The sequence below is a fragment of the Pseudophryne corroboree genome, chromosome 9, assembly GCF_028390025.1.
Source record: "Pseudophryne corroboree isolate aPseCor3 chromosome 9, aPseCor3.hap2, whole genome shotgun sequence".
Taxonomy (NCBI): Eukaryota; Metazoa; Chordata; class Amphibia; order Anura; family Myobatrachidae; genus Pseudophryne; species Pseudophryne corroboree.
Genome location: NC_086452.1, coordinates 74,218,241 through 74,237,667, shown reverse-complemented (window position 1 = coordinate 74,237,667; position 19,427 = coordinate 74,218,241). Strand labels below are relative to the sequence as shown.

Sequence of the window (19,427 nt, the reverse complement as noted above, 5' to 3'; positions counted from 1 at the left end):
TGTTCATTCCGGGAGTGGACAACTGGGAAACAGACTTCCTCAGCAGAAGTCTTCCACATGATTGTAAACCGTTGGGAAAAACCAAAGGTGGACATGATGGCGTCCCGCCTAAACAAAAAATTGGACAGGTATTACGCCAGGTCAAGGGACCCTCAGGCAATAGCTGTGGACGCTCTGGTAACACCGTGGGTGTACCAGTCAGTGTATGGGTTCCCTCCTCTTCCTCTCTTACCAAAAGTATTGAGAATTATAAGACGGAGGGGAGTAAGAACTATACTCGTGGCTCCGGAATGGCCAAGAAGGACTTGGTACCCGGAACTTCAAGAGATGCTCACGGAGGACCTGTGGCCTCTACCTCTAAGAAGGGACCTGCTCCATCAAGGACCCTATCTATTCCAAGACTTACCGCGGCTGCGTTTGACGGCAGGGCGGTTGAACGCCAGATCCTGAAGGAAAAAGGCATTCCGGATGAAGTCATCCCTACCCTGATCAAAGCCAGGAAGGATGTAACCGCAAAGCATTATCACCGCATTAGGCGAAAATATGTTGCGTGGTGCGAGGCCAGTAAGGCCCCGATGGAGGAATTTCAACTAGGTCGATTCCTGCATTTCCTGCAAACAGGAGTGTCTATGGGCCTAAAATTGGGGTCCATTAAGGTTCAAATTTCGTCCCTGTCAATTTTCTTCCAGAAAGAACTAGCTTCAGTTCCTGAAGTTCAGACGTTTGTAAAAGGGGTACTGCATATACAGTCTCCTTTTGTGCCTCCAGTGGCACCTTGGGATCTCAATGTAGTTTTGGGGTTCCTAAAGTCACAATGGTTTGAACCACTTGAATCTGTGGAGTTAAAATATCTCACATGGAAAGTGGTCATGCTGTTGGCCCTGGCCTAGGCCAGGCGCGTGTCAGAATTGGCGGCTTTATCCTGTAAAAGCCCTTATCTGATCTTCCATTCAGACAGGGCGGAATTGAGGACTCGTCCTCATTTTCTCCCTAAGGTGGTTTCAGCGTTTCATCTGGACCAACCTATTGTGGTACCTGCGGCTACTAGTGACTTGGAGGACTCCAAGTTGTTGGACATAGTCAGGGCCCTGAAAATATATGTTTCCAGGACGGCTGGAGTCAGAAAATCTGACTCGCTGTTTATCCTGTATGCACCCAACAAGCTGGGTGCTCCTGCTTCTAAGCAGACTATTGCTCGTTGGATTTGTAATACAATTCAGCTCGCACAGTCTGTGGCAGGCCTGCCACAGCCAAAATCTGTAAAAGCCCATTCCACAAGGAAGGTGGGCTCATCTTGGGCGGCTGCCCGAGGGGTCTCGGCTTTACAACTTTGCCGAGCAGCTATTTGGTCAGGGGCAAACACGTTTGCTAAATTCTACAAATTTGATACCCTGGCTGAGGAGGACCTGGAGTTCTCTCATTCGGTGCTGCAGAGTCATCCGCACTCTTCCGCCCGTTTGGGAGCTTTGGTATAATCCCCATGGTCCTTACGGAGTTCCCAGCATCCACTAGGACGTCAGAGAAAATAAGAATTTATTTACCGATAATTCTATTTCTCGTAGTCCGTAGTGGATGCTGGGCGCCCATCCCAAGTGCGGATTGTCTGCAATACTTGTACATAGTTATTGTTAACTAAATCGGGTTATTGTTGTTGTGAGCCATCTATCCAGAGGCTCCTCTGTTATCATGCTGTTAACTGGGTTCAGATCACAGGTTGTACGGTGTGATTGGTGTGGCTGGTATGAGTCTTACCCGGGATTCATAAATCCTTCCTTATTGTGTACGCTCGTCCGGGCACAGTATCCTAACTGAGGCTTGGAGGAGGGTCATAGGGGGAGGAGCCAGTGCACACCAGGTAGTCCTAAAGCTTTACTTCTGTGCCCAGTCTCCTGCGGAGCCGCTATTCCCCATGGTCCTTACGGAGTTCCCAGCATCCACTACAGACTACGAGAAATAGAATTATCGGTAAGTAAATTCTTATTTTTTACCCCATGTTCCCTCACAGCCTAAAAAAGCGCCGTTTTATCAGGTACAGTCCTTTCGGACCCAGAAAAACAGGCGAGGAAAAGGCGGGTCTTTTCTGTCCAGAGGCAGAGGTAGGGGAAAAAGGCTGCAACAAACATCTAGTTCCCAGGAGCAAAAGTCCTCCCCCGCTTCTTCCAAGTCCGCCGCATGATGGTGGGGCTCCACAGGCGGAGCCAGGTACGGTGGGGGGCCGCCTCAAAAATTTCAGCGATCAGTGGGCTCGCTCACAGGTGGATCCCTGGATCTTTCAAGTAGTATCTCAGGGGTACAAGCTGGAATTCGAGGCGTCTCCCCCCCCCCCGCCGTTTCCTCAAATCAGCCTTGCCAGCAACTCCCTCGGACAGGGAGGCTGTGCTAGAGGCAATTCACAAGCTGTATTCCCAGCGCGTGATAGTCAAGGTGCCCCTACTTCAACAAGGACGGGGTTACTATTCCACACTGTTTGTGGTACCGAAACCGGACGGTTCGGTGAGACCCATTTTAAATTTGAAATCCTTGAACACATACATAAAAAAATTCAAGTTCAAGATGGAATCGCTCAGGGCGGTTATTGCAAGTCTAGACGAGGGGGATTACATGGTATCCCTGGACATCAAGGATGCTTACCTGCATGTCCCCATTTACCATCCTCACCAGGAGTACCTCAGATTTGCGGTACAGAATTGCCATTACCAATTCCAGACGCTGCCGTTTGGTCTGTCCACGGCACCGAGGGTGTTTACCAAGGTAATGGCGGAAATGATGATACTCCTTCGAAAAAAGGGAGTTTTAATTATCCCATACTTGGACGATCTCCTAATAAAGGCGAGATCCAAGGAGCAGTTGTTATTAGGAGTAGCACTATCTCAGGAGGTGCTACATCAGCACGGTTGGATTCTAAATATTCCAAAGTCACAGCTGGTTCCGACGACACGTCTACTGTTCCTGGGAATGATTCTGGACACAGTCCAGAAAAAAGTGTTTCTCCCAGAGGAAAAAGCCATGGAGCTGTCGTCTCTAGTCAGAAACCTCCTGAAACCAAAACAGGTGTCGGTGCATCACTGCACGCGAGTCCTGGGAAAGATGGTGGCTTCTTACGAAGCAATTCCTTTCGGCAGGTTCCATGCCAGAATCTTTCAGTGGGACCTGTTGGACCAATGGTCCGGATCGCATCTTCAGATGCATCGGCTAATAACCCTGTCTCCAAGAACCAGGGTGTCTCTACTGTGGTGGCTGCAGAGTGCTCATCTTCTAGAGGGCCGCAGATTCAGCATACAGGACTGGGTCCTGGTGACCACGGATGCCAGCCTTCGAGGCTGGGGGGCAGTCACACATGGAAGAAACTTCCAAGGACTATGGTCGAGTCAGGAGACTTCCCTACACATAAATATTCTAGAACTGAGGGCCATTTACAATGCCCTAAGTCAGGCAAAATCCCTGCTTCAAAACCAGCCGGTACTGATCCAATCAGACAACATCACGGCAGTCGCCCATGTAAACCGACAGGGCGGCACAAGAAGCAGGACGGCGATGGCAGAAGCCACAAGGATTCTCCGATGGGCGGAAAATCACGTGTTAGCACTGTCAGCAGTGTTCATTCCGGGAGTGGACAACTGGGAAGCAGACTTCCTCAGCAGACACGATCTCCACCCGGGAGAGTGGGGACTTCATCCAGAAGTCTTCACACTGATTGTAAATCGTTGGGAACGGCCACAGGTGGACATGATGGCGTCCCGCCTAAACAAAAAACTAGAGAGATATTGCGCCAGGTCAAGGGACCCTCAGGCGATAGCGGTGGACGCTCTAGTGACACCGTGGGTGTACCAGTCGGTTTATGTGTTCCCTCCTCTGCCTCTCATACCAAAGGTACTGAGAATAATAAGAAAACGAGGAGTAAGGACAATTCTCGTGGTTCCGGATTGGCCAAGAAGAGCGTGGTACCCGGAACTTCAAGAGATGATCTCAGAGGACCCATGGCCTCTGCCGCTCAGACAGGACCTGCTGCAGCAGGGGCCCTGTCTGTTCCAAGACTTACCGCGGCTGCGTTTGACGGCATGGCGGTTGAACACCGGATCCTAAAGGAGAAAGGCATTCCGGAGGATGTCATTCCTACGCTGATTAAAGCCAGGAAAGATGTAACTGTAAAACATTATCACCGCATATGGCGGAAATATGTTGCTTGGTGTGAGGCCAATAAGGCCCCAACAGAGGAATTTCAGCTGGGTCGATTTCTGCACTTCCTACAGACAGGAGTGTCTATGGGCCTAAAATTAGGCTCCATTAAGGTGCAGATATCGGCTCTGTCGATTTTCTTCCAAAAAGAACTAGCTTCACTACCTGAAGTTCAGACATTTGTAAAAGGAGTGCTGCATATTCAGCCCCCTTTTGTGCCTCCAGTGCCACCCTGGGATCTCAACGTGGTGTTGAATTTCCTAAAATCACATTGGTTTGAACCACTGAAGACCGTGGATCTTAAATATCTCACGTGGAAAGTGGTCATGTTATTGGCCTTGGCTTCGGCCAGGCGTGTTTCAGAAATGGCGGCTTTGTCATGCAAAAGCCCTTATCTGATTTTCCATATGGATGGGGCAGAATTGAGGACTCGTCCCCAGTTTCTCCCTAAGGTGGTATCAGCTTTTCACTTGAACCAACCTATTGTAGTGCCTGCGGCTACTAGTAACATGGAGGATTCCAAGTTGCTGGACGTAGTCACGGCCTTGAAAATTTATGTTTCCAGGACGGCTGGAGTCAGGAAAACTGACTCGCTATTTATCCTGTATGCATCCAACAAACTGGGTGCTCCTGCTTCTAAGCAGACTATTGCTCGCTGGATTTGTAGCACAATTCAGCAGGCGCATTCTGCGGTTGGACTGCCGCGTCCTAAATCAGTTAAAACCCATTCTACAAGGAAGGTGGGCTCATCTTGGGCGGCTGCCCGAGGGGTCTCGGCTTTACAACTTTGCCGAGCTGCTACTTGGTCAGGGGCAAACACGTTTGCAAAATTCTACAAATTTGATACCCTGGCTGAGGAGGACCTGGAGTTCTCTCATTCGGTGCTGCAGAGTCATCCGCACTCTCCCGCCCGTTTGGGAGCTTTGGTATAATCCCCATGGTCCTTTCGGAGTTCCCAGCATCCACTAGGACGTTAGAGAAAATAAGATTTTACTCACCGGTAAATCTATTTCTCGTAGTCCGTAGTGGATGCTGGGCGCCCGTCCCTAGTGCGGATTGTCTGCAATAATTGTACATAGTTATTGTTTAATAACGGGTTATTGTTATGAGCCATCTGTTGAGAGGCTCAGTTTTGTTTCATACTGTTAACAGGATATGGTATCACGTGTTGTACGGTGTGATTGGTGTGGCTGGTATGAGTCTTACCCGGGATTCAAAATCCTTCCTTATTGTGTCAGCTCTTCCGGGCACATTATCCTAACTGAGGCTTGGAGGAGGGTCATAGTGGGAGGAGCCAGTGCACACCAGGTAGTCTAAAAGCTTTCTTTTAGTTGTGCCCAGACTCCTGCGGAGCCGCTATTCCCCATGGTCCTTTCGGAGTTCCCAGCATCCACTACGGACTACGAGAAATAGATTTACCGGTGAGTAAAATCTTATTTTAATACTTAGCATCTGAGTCCCGCAGCGCCACTTTCCCATTTTTTCACCCAGTAGGAAAATCACTGGGATCCGCGCATGTGCTCTAGACCCTGGGACAGCGCTAGGGTCCCTTAGGGACCCTAGTGCCCAGAGCTACATAGCTGCCGGCTAGAGACGAGGGAGCCCAGGCAGATCCTGCACATGGACCTCCTCCTCTCTAGAAATGCCCTTGATAAGAATGGAGTTGAAACTGCAGATGTAACAAAGGATGTTGCAATGCACAGACAACAATGTGAAAGGGGGGTTTGTGTTGCACAGCGCTACAGATACAGAGGGAGCCAATGCAGGACTGTTTAGGCAATGGTGCCCTGAGCAACTCAAGCCTACTATCTGTCTATTCATTTTACAATAGTGAGACTATAGAAGGACTAATGGCCTCTGTTACTCAGGCCTATTGCCCACCAATAAGGGCCAGTTACCATAATACTAGATGACCTGATTAGCTTTGTGGCTCAGGCTTATATCTTGTTTAACAAGGGCTAGAAACCCTAATTCTCACACTAGTGCTTGCTTAATAAGGGGAGAACAGGGTACTATATAGAGCCTAATACCCTTCTGTGGTTCAGACCTACTGTATCGCTCGACTAACAATGGACAATCCTTAGACTATAGGGCCTAATGCTGGTATCTTTACTGGCCCCTCTGCTGTCGGACGTTGGCTCTTTGATCTTCACCAGAGCTTACGCCAGCTTCTGCATCTCTTAATGCTTCTTCAGTTTTCAGGAGCTCTTCCATGCTCCTACTGCTGCTGAACTAAGCCCTGGTGCTTTGAGCTAGCTAACACAAGCTAGCGCCAGGAGGCAGTGCAATGATGCTGCAAGCTACTATTGGCCCTTATTGACTTGCCCATAGCACCTTTTTAAACTGTTATGTTGTGATTGGTGGTGCCTGAATCTCTACCGATTCAGGCCTGCCACCATTCTTCACGTGGTTTGGTGGTGGGAAGCCTCTAAACTAGGGGTGGGCAAAATACGGCCCGCGGGCCGGATGCGGCCCGCAAACCGATCCTGTCCGGTCCACTGCCTCCCACCAGCGAGCAATGACAAGCGGCCCGAACGGCTGAGCTGCTTGTCATTGCTCTGAGCTGCAGTACCTCCAAGCTGCCGGCGGCTCCTCTCTCCCCTGCTGCTGCGTTGTAGCAGCCTCCTCCTCCTCCAGTCCCCAGTGACAACGGCTGGGTTCAGCCGAAAAGGGGCGGAGCTACGTCCTGTGGAGGGGGCGGGGCTACATGGGACCTCAGGGGGCAGGGCTACACGGTACAAGAGCCAGACTTGTACAGAATAGATCCATCCTTCCTGCCACTGCCAGCCAGCCAGATCAGTAAAGTTAATGGGAAAAGTGAGTGAGTGAGAGAAAGAAAGGTGTGTGTGTGTGTGTGTGTGTGTGTGTGTGTGTGTGTGTGTGTGTGTGTGTATATTTGTGTGTGCGGGCAGTGGCGTCAGTCTGTTTTTAGGTTTGGGGGAGAGATCTTTATCTCTCGCTGTACCAACCCCTCCCGTGTTCTGTCACCATGTCACCCCCGTGTTCTGTCACGTATAACCCCCCATGTTCTGTCACTGCCCCCCCCGTGTTCTGTCACCGTGTCACCCCCCCCATGTTCTGTCACTGTCATCCCTCCCCCGTGTTCTGTCACTGTGTCACACCCCCCGTGTTCTGTCACCGTGTCACCCCCACCGTGTTCTGTCACCGTGTCACCCCCACTGTGTTCTGTCACCGTGTCACACCCCCCGTGTTCTGTCACCATGTCACACCCCCGTGTTCAGTCACCGCGTCACCCCCCCCCCGTGTTCTGTCACCGTGTCACCCCCCTGTGTTCTTCACCGTGTCACCCCCCCCGTGTTCTGTCACCGTGTCACCCCCCCGTGTTCTGTCACCGTGTCACACCCCCCATGTTCTGTCACTGTCACCCCACCCCCCCGTGTTCTGTCACTGTGTCACACCCCCCGTGTTCTGTCACCGTGTCACACCCACCGTGTTCTGTCACCATGTCACACCCCCGTGTTCTGTCACCGTGTCACACCCCCGTGTTGTCACCGTGTCACCCCCCCGTGTTCTGTCACCGTGTCACCCCCCCCGTGTTCTGTCACCGTGTCACCCCCCCTCGTGTTCTGTCACCGTGTCACACCCCGTGTTCTGTCACTGTGTCACCCCCCCCCGTGTTCTGTCACCGTGTCACCCCCACTGTGTTCTGTCACCGTGTCACACCCACCGTGTTCTGTCACTGTGTCACGCCCCCCCGTGTTCTGTTACCGTGTCACCCCCCCCCATGTTCTGTCACCGTGTCACCCCCCCGTGTTCTGTCACCGTGTCACCCCCACCGTGTTCTGTCACCGTGTCACACACACTGTGTTCTGTCACCGTGTCACCCCCACCGTGTTCTGTCACCGTGTCACCCCCCCCATGTTCTGTCACTGTCACCCCCTTGTCTTCTGTCACAGTGTCACCACCACTGTGTTCTGTCAACGTGTCACACCCACCGTGTTCTGTCACTGTGTCACCCCCCCCCGTGTTCTGTCACCGTGTCACCCCCCCCGTGTTCTGTCACCGTGTCACACCCCCGTGTTCTGTCACCGTGTCACCCCCCCCCCCCGTGTTCTGGCACCGTGTCACCCCCACCCCCGTGTTCTGTCACCCCCACCATGTTCTGTCACTGTCACACACCCCGTGTTCTGTCACCGTGTCACCCCCACCGTGTTCTGTCACCGTGTCACACACCCCGTGTTCTGTCACTGTCACCCCCCCCGTGTTCTGTCACCGTGTCACCCCCACCGTGTTCTGTCACCGTGTCACACACACCGTGTTCTGTCACCGTGTCACCCCCACCGTGTTCTGTCACCGTGTCACACACCCCATGTTCTGTCACTGTCACCCCCCCGTCTTCTGTCACCGTGTCACCCCCACCGTGTTCTGTCACCATGTCACACCCACCGTGTTCTGTCACTGTGTCACACCCCCCGTGTTCTGTCACCGTGTCACCCCCCCCCCCGTGTTCTGTCAACGTGTCACACCCCCCGGTGTTCTGGCACCGTGTCACCCCCCTCCCCATGTTCTGTCACCGTGTCACCCCCACCGTGTTCTGTCACTGTGTCACACACCCCGTGTTCTGTCACCGTGTCACCCCCACCGTGTTTTGTCACCGTGTCACACACCCCGTGTTCTGTCACTGTCACCCCCCCTCCCCGTGTTCTGTCACTGTCACCCCCCCTCCCCGTGTTCTGTCACTGTGTCACACCATTCCCCAGGGGCCATAAGACACTGGATAATTTGCTTGCTGCACAATAATTATCCTAAATAAAATGTTAATGTGTAAAAGGGGGCTCTACCTGCTGTAATGTGTAAAAGGGGCTCTACCTTCCATACTGTGTAAAAGGGGCTCTATCTTGTGTAATGTGTGTAAGTGGCGCTGTGTGGCGCAATTTGAATAATGGAGACTATTGTGCAGCCTAATATGAATCTGTATTATTTTTTGCCCACACCCCTTCCACATGAAGCACGTCCCTATATTTTTGGCAAGTGGGGGGAGCTGCTATTTTGTATGTGGCCCTCGGATACTGACAGGAAATGTCAAGTGGCCCCTCAGCTGAAATAATTGCCCACCCCTGCTCTAAACCCACGACTGCTGCTGACCTCTGCAAGAGTGGCTGGTGGGGACTAGCTACTCTGGGATCTAGGACCGCCTCCACAAAGGAGGCCAGCACTGGGTCCCACAGCATCAGCGGATGGGGCAAGGATACCTCCAGATCCATGGCCGCCACCATGTCTGTCATTCTCCACTTCAGATTCAGGTCTGATACCCGGCCAGGGTACTGCATCAGACCTTGCTACATGTGAGTGAATCTGCTGCTTGGGCATGTGCAGCAGTTCCCTCAGCCATCTGTATCCAGTGCAGGGAACCCCATAGTGAAGAGTCTCCCTGTTCAGCATAGAGCTAAATTCCCTGGGGGAAAAAATGCAGGCACTGACCCAGAAGAGAACAGACATGTGCTGATAGCATGGACCCAACACCCCTGGTTAATTATTTATTAGCAGTTTCTTATATTTATTAGCAGTTTCTTATATTGCACAGCATATTCAGTTTGCTCTTTACAATTAGAACAACAGTTATAGGACAAACTGGGCAAAGACAGACAGACATAGAGGTAGGAAAGCCCTGCTCGCAAGCTTACAATCTATGGTTAATGGAATGTACGCATCAGTTCTCCAATATCATTCCCTGCTCTGCCTTCAAGAATTTATTCCAGGAAGCCTGACTTGGCACTTGACCAATCCTGTGCAGAATAAAACCAGCAGTTGTTTTTCTGCACAGTCATATACTGAGTGACACCATGCGGGACAAGCTTACTGGAATCCTCTCAGAGCATTTGCTGGAGTGCAAGCTCTTGGCCACAGTGGGATGTCTACTGGTTGCATCAATCTATGGGCTGAGGTGGAGGAAGAGAGGACATATCCGCAGGATAATGGAAAAGGAGAGGAAGAGGACAGAGGCCAGTATGCAGTTCATGAAGCAGGCGGTGGAGAAGTTTCACAAACTGGTATTGTACTATTGCCCATAAAATATTATATATACACACCAGTGACGTGCGGTGAAGTGAAGTGGTGAGGTGAGGCAGGTGACCCCAGAGTTTTTACTTCATGAAAAATACAAATAATATATTATAAATATCTTCTTTGTATTATTCTAATTATTTTCTACACAAAACTCTGGAGTAAAAAGTCCATGGCAGGGGTCTATCCTTTCTGCACCTCTCTAATCAAAAGTAAACTCACCAAACGATATACTGCTGCACCTTTCTATAAGGGTCTGGTATGGTAAACCAGCGGTTGGGATCCCATGCTTAGGGTCCGGTGGTGAGCTTCGCTCAACACATTATTATATTCCCCTTGGGTGGGGGCTTCAATCGGGATTCCAACTGGCGGCATTTTGCCTGCTGTCAGGATTCCAGCATCGGTTTCCTGACCGCCGGGTCCCAACAGCCTTTAAATTAACTGCATTCCTCGTATGATGCCCACATAAACCCTTGGGCTCATAATTTGTGTGTTAATCTGGCTCTGGTTCTAGCCAGTGCCTCCTCAGCCATTTACCTCACCGCACATCACTGATATACACACAACCCAACCCAGCATGTGGACATGATGTCCACAATACAAAATCTTCTGTGTTCAGGAATGTCTTCCATTCCAATTTATGCTTTTAAGACATGTGAGATCATGATTTTCTTTTCTAGGCTTCTAATCTGTGGCAGATGACAACTGGCTCTTGCCCAATTCATTAATTTATAGCTCAGATCACTGGAGGCTATAAAACAGTCTAATGTTTTCCAAACACTGTAAACCAACTGTTCTGAGGTAAACTCATGAAGCAAATATAGTGGGCCTCATTTACACTGCACTATGGATGTGGACCAAGTTTACATACATAAATTAGGTTTACGTAAAATTATGTAGGAATTTAAAATAAGGTCCTAAAGTCCAGGGTACCTAAACATGAAATACCATGAGTTCCGGGCAGTGCTTAATGCATACATGCCGAGATTCTGGCTGCCTCCTTCGAGAGAAGGCAGCCAGGACGGCAAAGTGGAGGGCGTGGCTGCGGCATGAGGGAACATGGCATGGGGCAGTAATGCCAAATGGGGGTGGGTCCGGGGCATGGCAGCGCAAATCGTTTCATCAGACCTCCCTACCCCACCGGACAGCATCGTCTGCAGGGGACTTCTGGGGATTCGAGTGGGGTGGGCCCAGCCTGGAGACTTGCCAACTCTTCTGGGAGGCCAGGACCGCCTCCCGATTTTCGGGAGTATAGTTTAATGATAAAAGCAAAGATTGTCATTTCTGCATAAGAATAAACTGGAGCAGTGTATTCTTATATGTTATTGAAGACCCATCGGGCTGGAATTTAATTGACCTGGTTGTTACTTATCAAGGAGCGGAGGAGTGGATTCATTCTATTTGCTCAGAGCATGACATCAATTTTAAGACCAATATTTAAAAGTGACATTATTCAGACAGACAGTGGGATCATAACCTGGTGGGTTCAAGCTTTTTAGAATGTATTTTCTCTTTTCTAGAAATAGTGACTTGGATTAAAACTATTTATACCCTAAATTATGTCATTATATAGAAATACTTAAATATGTAATTGCAAATATTAACAATAGTATTGAAACGTGGTTATGTTTGATTTTTGTCAGTCTCTTATTCCTTGTTCTCTGTCTGAGCCTGATTGGTGGACGCTAGGGAGGCCAATCCCTGGATCGGGATCGGCGGGATCCCGGGATTTAGACCCAAAAACAGCCGTGATTCAATCCTGGGATTTGAAGCTCCAAACTTAGGGATTTCGGGATCAGTCGGTCCTTTGATTTTGTAATGACGGGCAGCGTTGAGCGTCCTCGGGAGGCTCAGACGCTGCTTAACTCCCTCTGTGCAGCGTGGCATGAAGTCACAGGTCACTCTGCGCAGGCAGCCGTCACCCACAGGAAGTGTCCTACCCTTCCTCCCACTGGTGTTGGATGGCAAATTATGGGGGCGGCCACACAGAAAATAATCCAATCTTGGGTACTCCGAGAATGACCATTTTTCAATTCCGATACTCGGGATTGAAAAAATGACCCGGGATTGGCCACCCTAGTGGACGCAGAAGTGGTTGTGTCCGTTGGTGGTTGTCCATCTGCGACTTTATGCAAATGCTGTTACAATCTTCTTCCCTGGTGTATACAAGTGTGTTCGAATGTGCAAGGACTGAGACACCCACTATTTGCGTCCATATACGCTTCAGTGCTGATTGGTGCATCTTTAGACTTTACCATCTTTCCCACTATTGACCCTTGCACTAGCCCTATGGCAGCTGCAGTTTATCCGCCCGTGCCTGGTCTCCAATGTGAGCAGTTGATTTGTAACTCTGACTGTCCAGCATTGCATCATTTTATGGCACCATACAAATAAACAAGGGTGATGATGATGATGATGATGATGTGCACATGCTAAGAATAGTCAGTTAATTTGATTTGCAATTGCGATCATTTTGAAATACCAAGGAGAAAAAGTACTCTTGGGTTTGAGGCACTCTAAGAATGAAAAAACTATTTTTATTAATTAAATCTAAGAACGTCCGTACGCACTGGACTTTGCTCACCTGCTGTACACAGCTACATTGCACAACAGTAGGAAGCAGTATCCCTTGCACCTATACAGAGATTTTATATATATATATATATATATATATATAAAAATTAAGTCCCTTTAGTGCGCTAATTTAAGAAGAGGTCGGACCACTGAGAAATACCTCCTGCCGGATTAGGTACAAAGATAGCATGAGGGAAAAGAACAAAATTCTCATGGGAGCTATAACCACCTCAGAAGATCAAAAACAATTGACATTAAAAATGATTTATTAATAAAATTAGCAATAAATCTTTATCACTGTTGCAAATATTTGTAACACAAATGAATAAAAATTATTTTCTTAGGAACATATACATCAAATAAACAAGAAAATGTTGTTTTGACAATAAATTGAAGAATTATATTCTGATGGTATCAGCTGTTGCATAAGATGTCAGATCTTCAATAAATTAATTCAGATGTATGATCTAATCCACATGTTTGAAGAAACCCAATGCGTTTCATCCATTAGGACTTCATCAGGGGATATAAATAGATATCAATATTTGTGAATTTCAACATCATATCCAGATTATTATGCCGTTGAATATAAGCATGATATCGTTTTCATTTCACCAACTGATATCAATAAAATGCAGTGCTGTGAACAATTCCTTTTTGGTGTATCATTAATCACTTTACAACAATAAGTGAAAGTGATAGTATGATTCAAGGACAGGATTTAACTTCCTTCACAATGCCTCAGGATTCACCTCACAGCTATCATAGCTTTTATTGATATCAGTTGGTGGAATTAAACTGATATCTTGCTTATATTCAACGTCATAATCTGGATATGATGTTGAAATTCACAAATATTGATATCTGATTATATCCCCTGATGAAGTCCCAACGGACGAAACGCGTTGGGTTTCTTCAAACATGTGGATTAGATCATACATCTGAATTAATTTATTGAAGATCTGACATCTTATGCAACAGCTGATACCATAAGAATATAATTCTTCAATTTATTGTCAAAACAACATTTTCTTGTTTATTTGATGTATATGATCCTAAGAAAATAATTTTTATTCATTTGTGTTACAAATATTTGCAACAGTGATAAAGATTTATTGCTAATTTTATTAATACATTTTTTTTAATGTAAATTACTTTTGATCTTCTGAGGTGGTTATAGCTCCCATGAGAATTTTGTTCTTTTCTCTTATATATATATATATATATATATATATATATATATGTGTGTGTGTACCCTTGGATGATCCGGCACTCCCTTGCAAAATATGGTAATGTGGGGTGCTCGTGCTATATCATAATAGTTTCCACTGTTGCTATTGAAGCAAACTGTACGTCACTCCCATACTGATGAAAAAGAAAAGAGTGAAAAATCAGATCAACACAACATGAATGAAAAGGGCGCCTGCCTGTTGTTCAACGGCTCGTTTCAGGACCTGGCATAGTCCCTTCATCAGGATAAGGTGTTGCTGCTAATAGTCTGTAATGACTAGCATGATGTGAAAAGATGTGATGTCTAAAAAATAAAGTGTGCTATGGCCTTACCTTATATTGCTGCTTGTGTGTGTGTTTAGCCAAGTGCCGTAACCAGCTATGGGCTAGAGGGGCATTGCACACAGCGCAATGCGCTGTGAGGCGGAAAACCTCCGCAGGCACCCGCCGGGCCACGGCTAGATTAAGGGGAAGTTCCAGGGTTAAGTACCCCGGGCATCCCCAATCTGAAAGGGCCCCCTGCCACAGATCGGATCTGTGTTACTGATCCGATCTGCAGCGGCAGCACCGTGCTCCCCTCTGATACCGCACAATGGGGCAGATGTATTAACCTGGAGGAGGCATAAGGAAGTGATAAACCAGTGATATGTTCAAGGTGATAAAGGCCCCAGCCAATCAGCTCCAATATGTAAATTAACAGTTAGGATCTGATTGGCTGGTGCCTTTATCACCTTGCACATATCACTGGTTTATCACTTCCTTATGCCTTCTCCAGGTTAATACATCTGCCCCTGTGACTGCTAGCCGCCGGCGCCGCAAAGCTTTCCTAGGCTGTCTGCCGAGTGACAGCTCAGCTGTCCAATGGTGTGTGCAGCTGCAGCCTGCGCTCCAGCCAATCACGGAGCCGCAGGTTGCTGCTGCACACACCATTGGACAGCTGAGCTATCACTCGCCAGTCAGTTAAAGCACTGATTACTACTAACGTGCACACAGCCACAGCTCGTCAGAGAAGAGAACTTCAAGCTCTTCTTCCACTGTGTGAGTTTTTGCCAGCAAGTTGTGCCCATGTACAATGTATATACGTGAGTGTGTATATATATATATATATACATACATACATACACACATATATATATATATATTTGTATGTATATGATATATGTGTGTGCATGTATTTCTGTACAAATATATGTATATATGTATATATAATATACTGTTTATATAGACATTTGTATTATGGTTTTAATTTTAGACCTGAGGGCCCCCCTGTCTTAAGTCCCCCGGGACCCCTGAAGTCTTAATCCAGCTCTGATCCACACCACACTACCGCCCGCCATCGCCGCTAGGTAACTGCAGCGCTGCCGAGGAGCATGTGTGCTCTACATACCCCTTCCCCGCCCCAGACTGGGCTGCACCGCTCACCAGCGTTACTACGTGGACTCGGTGTGGAGCCTGGAGGATGAGGACTATAACCCGGCAGCAGCTGATCTTGGGGGATATGGCTGAGCATGTCCTTCACCAATCCTTTCTCCCCTCGGCTGCGCTCCTCAACGCCAGGCGTGATGTCAGATCATGCGCGCCCACACAGCCTTTTGGCACCTGACATTCCTCTCACCTGCTCTCTCCATAGCCCTCCCCCCGCATACCTCTCACCTGCTCTCTCCATAGCCCTCCCCCCGCATACCTCTCACCTGCTCTCTCCCTAGCCCTCCCCTTGCATTCTTCTCACCTGCTCTCTCCCGTTCATCTCACCTGCTCTCTCCCCAGCCCTCCCCCCACGTTCCTCTCACCTGCTCTCTCCCTAGCACTCACCCGCTTTCCTCTCACCTGCTCTCAACCTAGCCCTCCCCCTGCGTTCCTCTCACATGCTCTCTCCCTACCCCTCCTCCGCGTTCCTCTCACCTGCTTTCTCCCTAGCTCTCCCCCAGTGTGCCACTCTGCTGCTGCAATGTGTAAAAAAGAGGGACTCTGTCTGCCTAATGTGTAAAAAGGGGGCCTCTGCTGCCATAATGTGTAAAAAGGGGGACTCAGCCTGCCTAATGTGTAAAAAGGGGGACTCTGCTTCTGTAATGTGTAAAAAATGGGGATTCTGCCTGCCTAATTTGGAAAAAAGGTGGAATCTGCCTTCTGTTATGTGTAGAAAGGGGACTGCCTTCAGTAATGTGTAAAAAGGGAAACTCCTGCCAAAATGTGTAAAAAGGGGGACTCTACCTGCCGTAATGTGTAAAAGGGAGCTCTACGTGCTGTACTGTATTAAAGAGGACTCTACCTGCTGTAATGTGTAAAAGGGAGCTCTGCCTGCCGTGATGTGTAAAAGCGAGCTCTGCCTGCCTTAATGTGTAAAAGAGAGCTCTGTGGACATACCCCTTTCCCATGAAGACACGCCCCTATATTTCTCTGACGTCCTAGTGGATGCTGGGAACTCCGTAAGGACCATGGGGAATAGCGGCTCCGCAGGAGACTGGGCACAACTAAAGAAAGCTTTAGGTCACCTGGTGTGCACTGGCTCCTCCCACTATGACCCTCCTCCAAGCCTCAGTTAGATTTTGTGCCCGGCCGAGGTTGGATGCACACTAGGGGCTCTCCTGAGCTTCTAGAAAGAAAGTATAGAATTAGGTTTTTTATTTTCAGTGAGTCCTGCTGGCAACAGGCTCACTGCAGCGAGGGACTAAGGGGAGAAGAAGCGAACTCACCTGCTTGCAGCCGGATTGGGCTTCTTAGGCTACTGGACACCATTAGCTCCAGAGGGATCGACCGCAGGCCCAGTCCTTGGTGTTCGGTCCCGGAGCTGCGCCGCCGTCCCCCTTACAGAGCCAGAAGCAAGAAGAGGTCCGGAAAATCGGCGGCAGAAGACATCAGTCTTCACCAAGGTAGCGCACAGCACTGCAGCTGTGCGCCATTGCTCCTCATACACACTTCACACTCCGGTCACTGAGGGTGCAGGGCGCTTGGGGGGGGCGCCCTGAGCAGCAATAAAAACACCTTGGCTGGCAAAAATACCACAATATATAGCCCCAGAGGCTATATATGTGGTAAATACCCCTGCCAGAATCCAGAAAAAAGCGGGAGAAAAGTCTGCGAAAAAGGGGCGGAGCTATCTCCCTCAGACACACTGGCGCCATTTTCTCTTCACAGTGCAACTGGAAGAAAGCTCCCCAGGCTCTCCCCTGTAGTTTTCAGGCTCAAAGGGTTAAAAAGAGAGGGGGGGCACTAAATTTAGGCGCAATATTATATATACAAGCAGCTATTGGGGAAATTTCACTCAGTTATAGTGTCAATCCCCACATTATATAGCGCTCTGGTGTGTGCTGACATACTCTCTCTCTGTCTCCCCAAAGGGCTTTGTGGGGTCCTGTCCTCAGTCAGAGCATTCCCTGTGTGTGTGCGCTGTGTCGGTACGGCTGTGTCGACATGTTTAATGAGGAGGCTTATATGGTGACAGAGCAGATGCCGATAAATGTGATGTCGCCCCCTGTGGGGCCGACACCAGAGTGGATGGTTAGGTGAAAGGTATTAACCGACAGTGTCAACTCCTTACATAAAAGGGTGGATGACGTAACAGCTGTGGGACAGCCGGCTTCTCAGTCCGCGCCTGCCCAGGCGTCTCAAAGGCCATCAGGGGCTCAAAAACGCCCGCTCACTCAGATGGCAGACACAGATGTCGACACGGAGTCTGACTCCAGTGTCGACAAGGTTGAGACATATACACAATCCACTAGGAACATTCCACTAGTTGCATGATCTCGGCAATGAAAAATGTGTTACACATTTCTGACATTAACCCAAGTACCACATAAAAGGGGTTTTATGTTTGGGGAGAAAAAGCAGGCAGTGTTTTGTTCCCCCATCAGATGAATGAATGAAGTGTGTGAAAAGCGTGGGTTCCCCCCGATAAGAAACTGGTAATTTCTAAAAAGTTACTGATGGCGTACCCTTTCCCGCCAGAGGATAAGTTACGCTGGGAGATATCCCCTAGGGTGGATAAGGCGCTCACACGGTTGTCAAAAAAGGTGGCACTGCCGTTTTAGGAACGGCCACTTTGAAGGTACCTGTTGATAAAAAGCAGGAGGCTATCCTGAAGTCTGTATTTACACACTCAGGTACTAGACTGAGACCTGCAGATCGTGCTGCTGCAGCGTGGTCGGTGACCCTGTCAAACATAAGAACATATTAAAGACGTCGTCTTATATATGAGGGATGCACAGAGGGATATTTTGCCGGCTGGCATCCAAAATGAATGTAATGTCCATTCTGTCAGGAGGGTATTAGAGACCTGTCACTGGACAAGTGATGCTGACTTTAAAAGGCGCATAGAGATTATGCCTTATAAGGGTGAGGAATTATTTGGGGATGGTCTCTGGGACCTCGTATCCACAGCAACAGCTGGAAAGAAATATTTTTACCTCAGGTTTCCTCACAGACTAAGAAAGCACTGTATTATCAGGTACAGTCCTTTCGGCTTCAGAAAAGCAAGCGGGTCAAAGGCGCTTCCTTTCTGTATAGAGACATGGGAAGAGGGAAAAAGCTGCACCAGTCAGCCTGTTCCCAGAATCAAAATTCTTCTCTCGCTTCCTCTGAGTCCACAGCATGACGCGGGGGCTTCACAGGTGTAGCCAGGTACGGTGGGGGGCCGTCTCCAAAATCTCAGCGATCAGTGGGCTCGCTCACAGGTGGATCCCTGTTTCATTCAAGTAGTATTTCAGGGGTACAAGCTGGAATTCGAGATGTCTTCCCCCCGCCGTTTCCTCAAATATGCCTTGCCGACAACTCCCTCAGACAGGGAGGCTGCGCTAGAGGCAATTAATAAGCTGTATTCCCAGCAGGTAATACTCAAGGTGCCCCTACTTCAACAAGGACGGGGTTACTATTCCACACGGTTTGGGGTACCGAAACCACATGGTTCGGTGTGACCCATTTTATATTTAAAATCCTTGAACACATACATAAAAAAATTCAAGTTCAAGATGGAATCGCTCAGGGCGGTTATTGCAAGCCTGGACGAGGGGGATTACATGGGATCCCGGGACATCAAGGATGATTACCTGCATGTCCCCATTTACCATCCTCGCCAGGAGTACCTCAGATTTGTGGTACAGGATTACCATTACAAGGTCCAGACACTGCCGTTTGGACTGTACATGGCACCGAGGGTGTTTACCAAGGTAATGGCCGAAATGATGATACTCCTTCGAAAAAAGGGAGTTTTAATTATCCCGTACTTGGACAATCTCCTTATAAGGGCAAGGTCCAAGGAGCAGTTGCTAGTCGGGGTAGCACTATTTTGGAAAGTGCTACAACAGCACGGTTGGATTCTAAACAGTCCAAAGTCACAGCTGGTTCCTACGACACGTCTACTGTTCCTGGGGATGGTTCTGGACACAGAACAGAAATAAATGTTTCTCCCGGAGGAGAAAGCCAAGGAG

General features: G+C 48.7%; 1 protein-coding gene and 1 long non-coding RNA gene across 4 annotated transcripts in view; one reads left to right on the top strand and one right to left on the bottom strand.

The window, feature by feature from the left end:
- The window catches only part of LOC134957544 (uncharacterized), a 221,689-nt gene that overhangs the window by 183,558 nt on the left and 18,704 nt on the right, over positions 1–19,427 (bottom strand). The window lies entirely within an intron of this gene.
- LOC134957542 (fatty-acid amide hydrolase 1-like) overlaps positions 9,948–19,427 on the top strand; it is a 175,313-nt gene continuing 165,833 nt past the window's right edge. For both annotated transcript variants that reach the window (XM_063939519.1, XM_063939518.1), the window contains exon 1: positions 9,948–10,187. In XM_063939519.1, the coding sequence (XP_063795589.1) occupies positions 9,981–10,187 (207 nt within the window). In that variant the 5' untranslated portion in view covers positions 9,948–9,980. The remainder of the gene's footprint in view (positions 10,188–19,427) is intronic.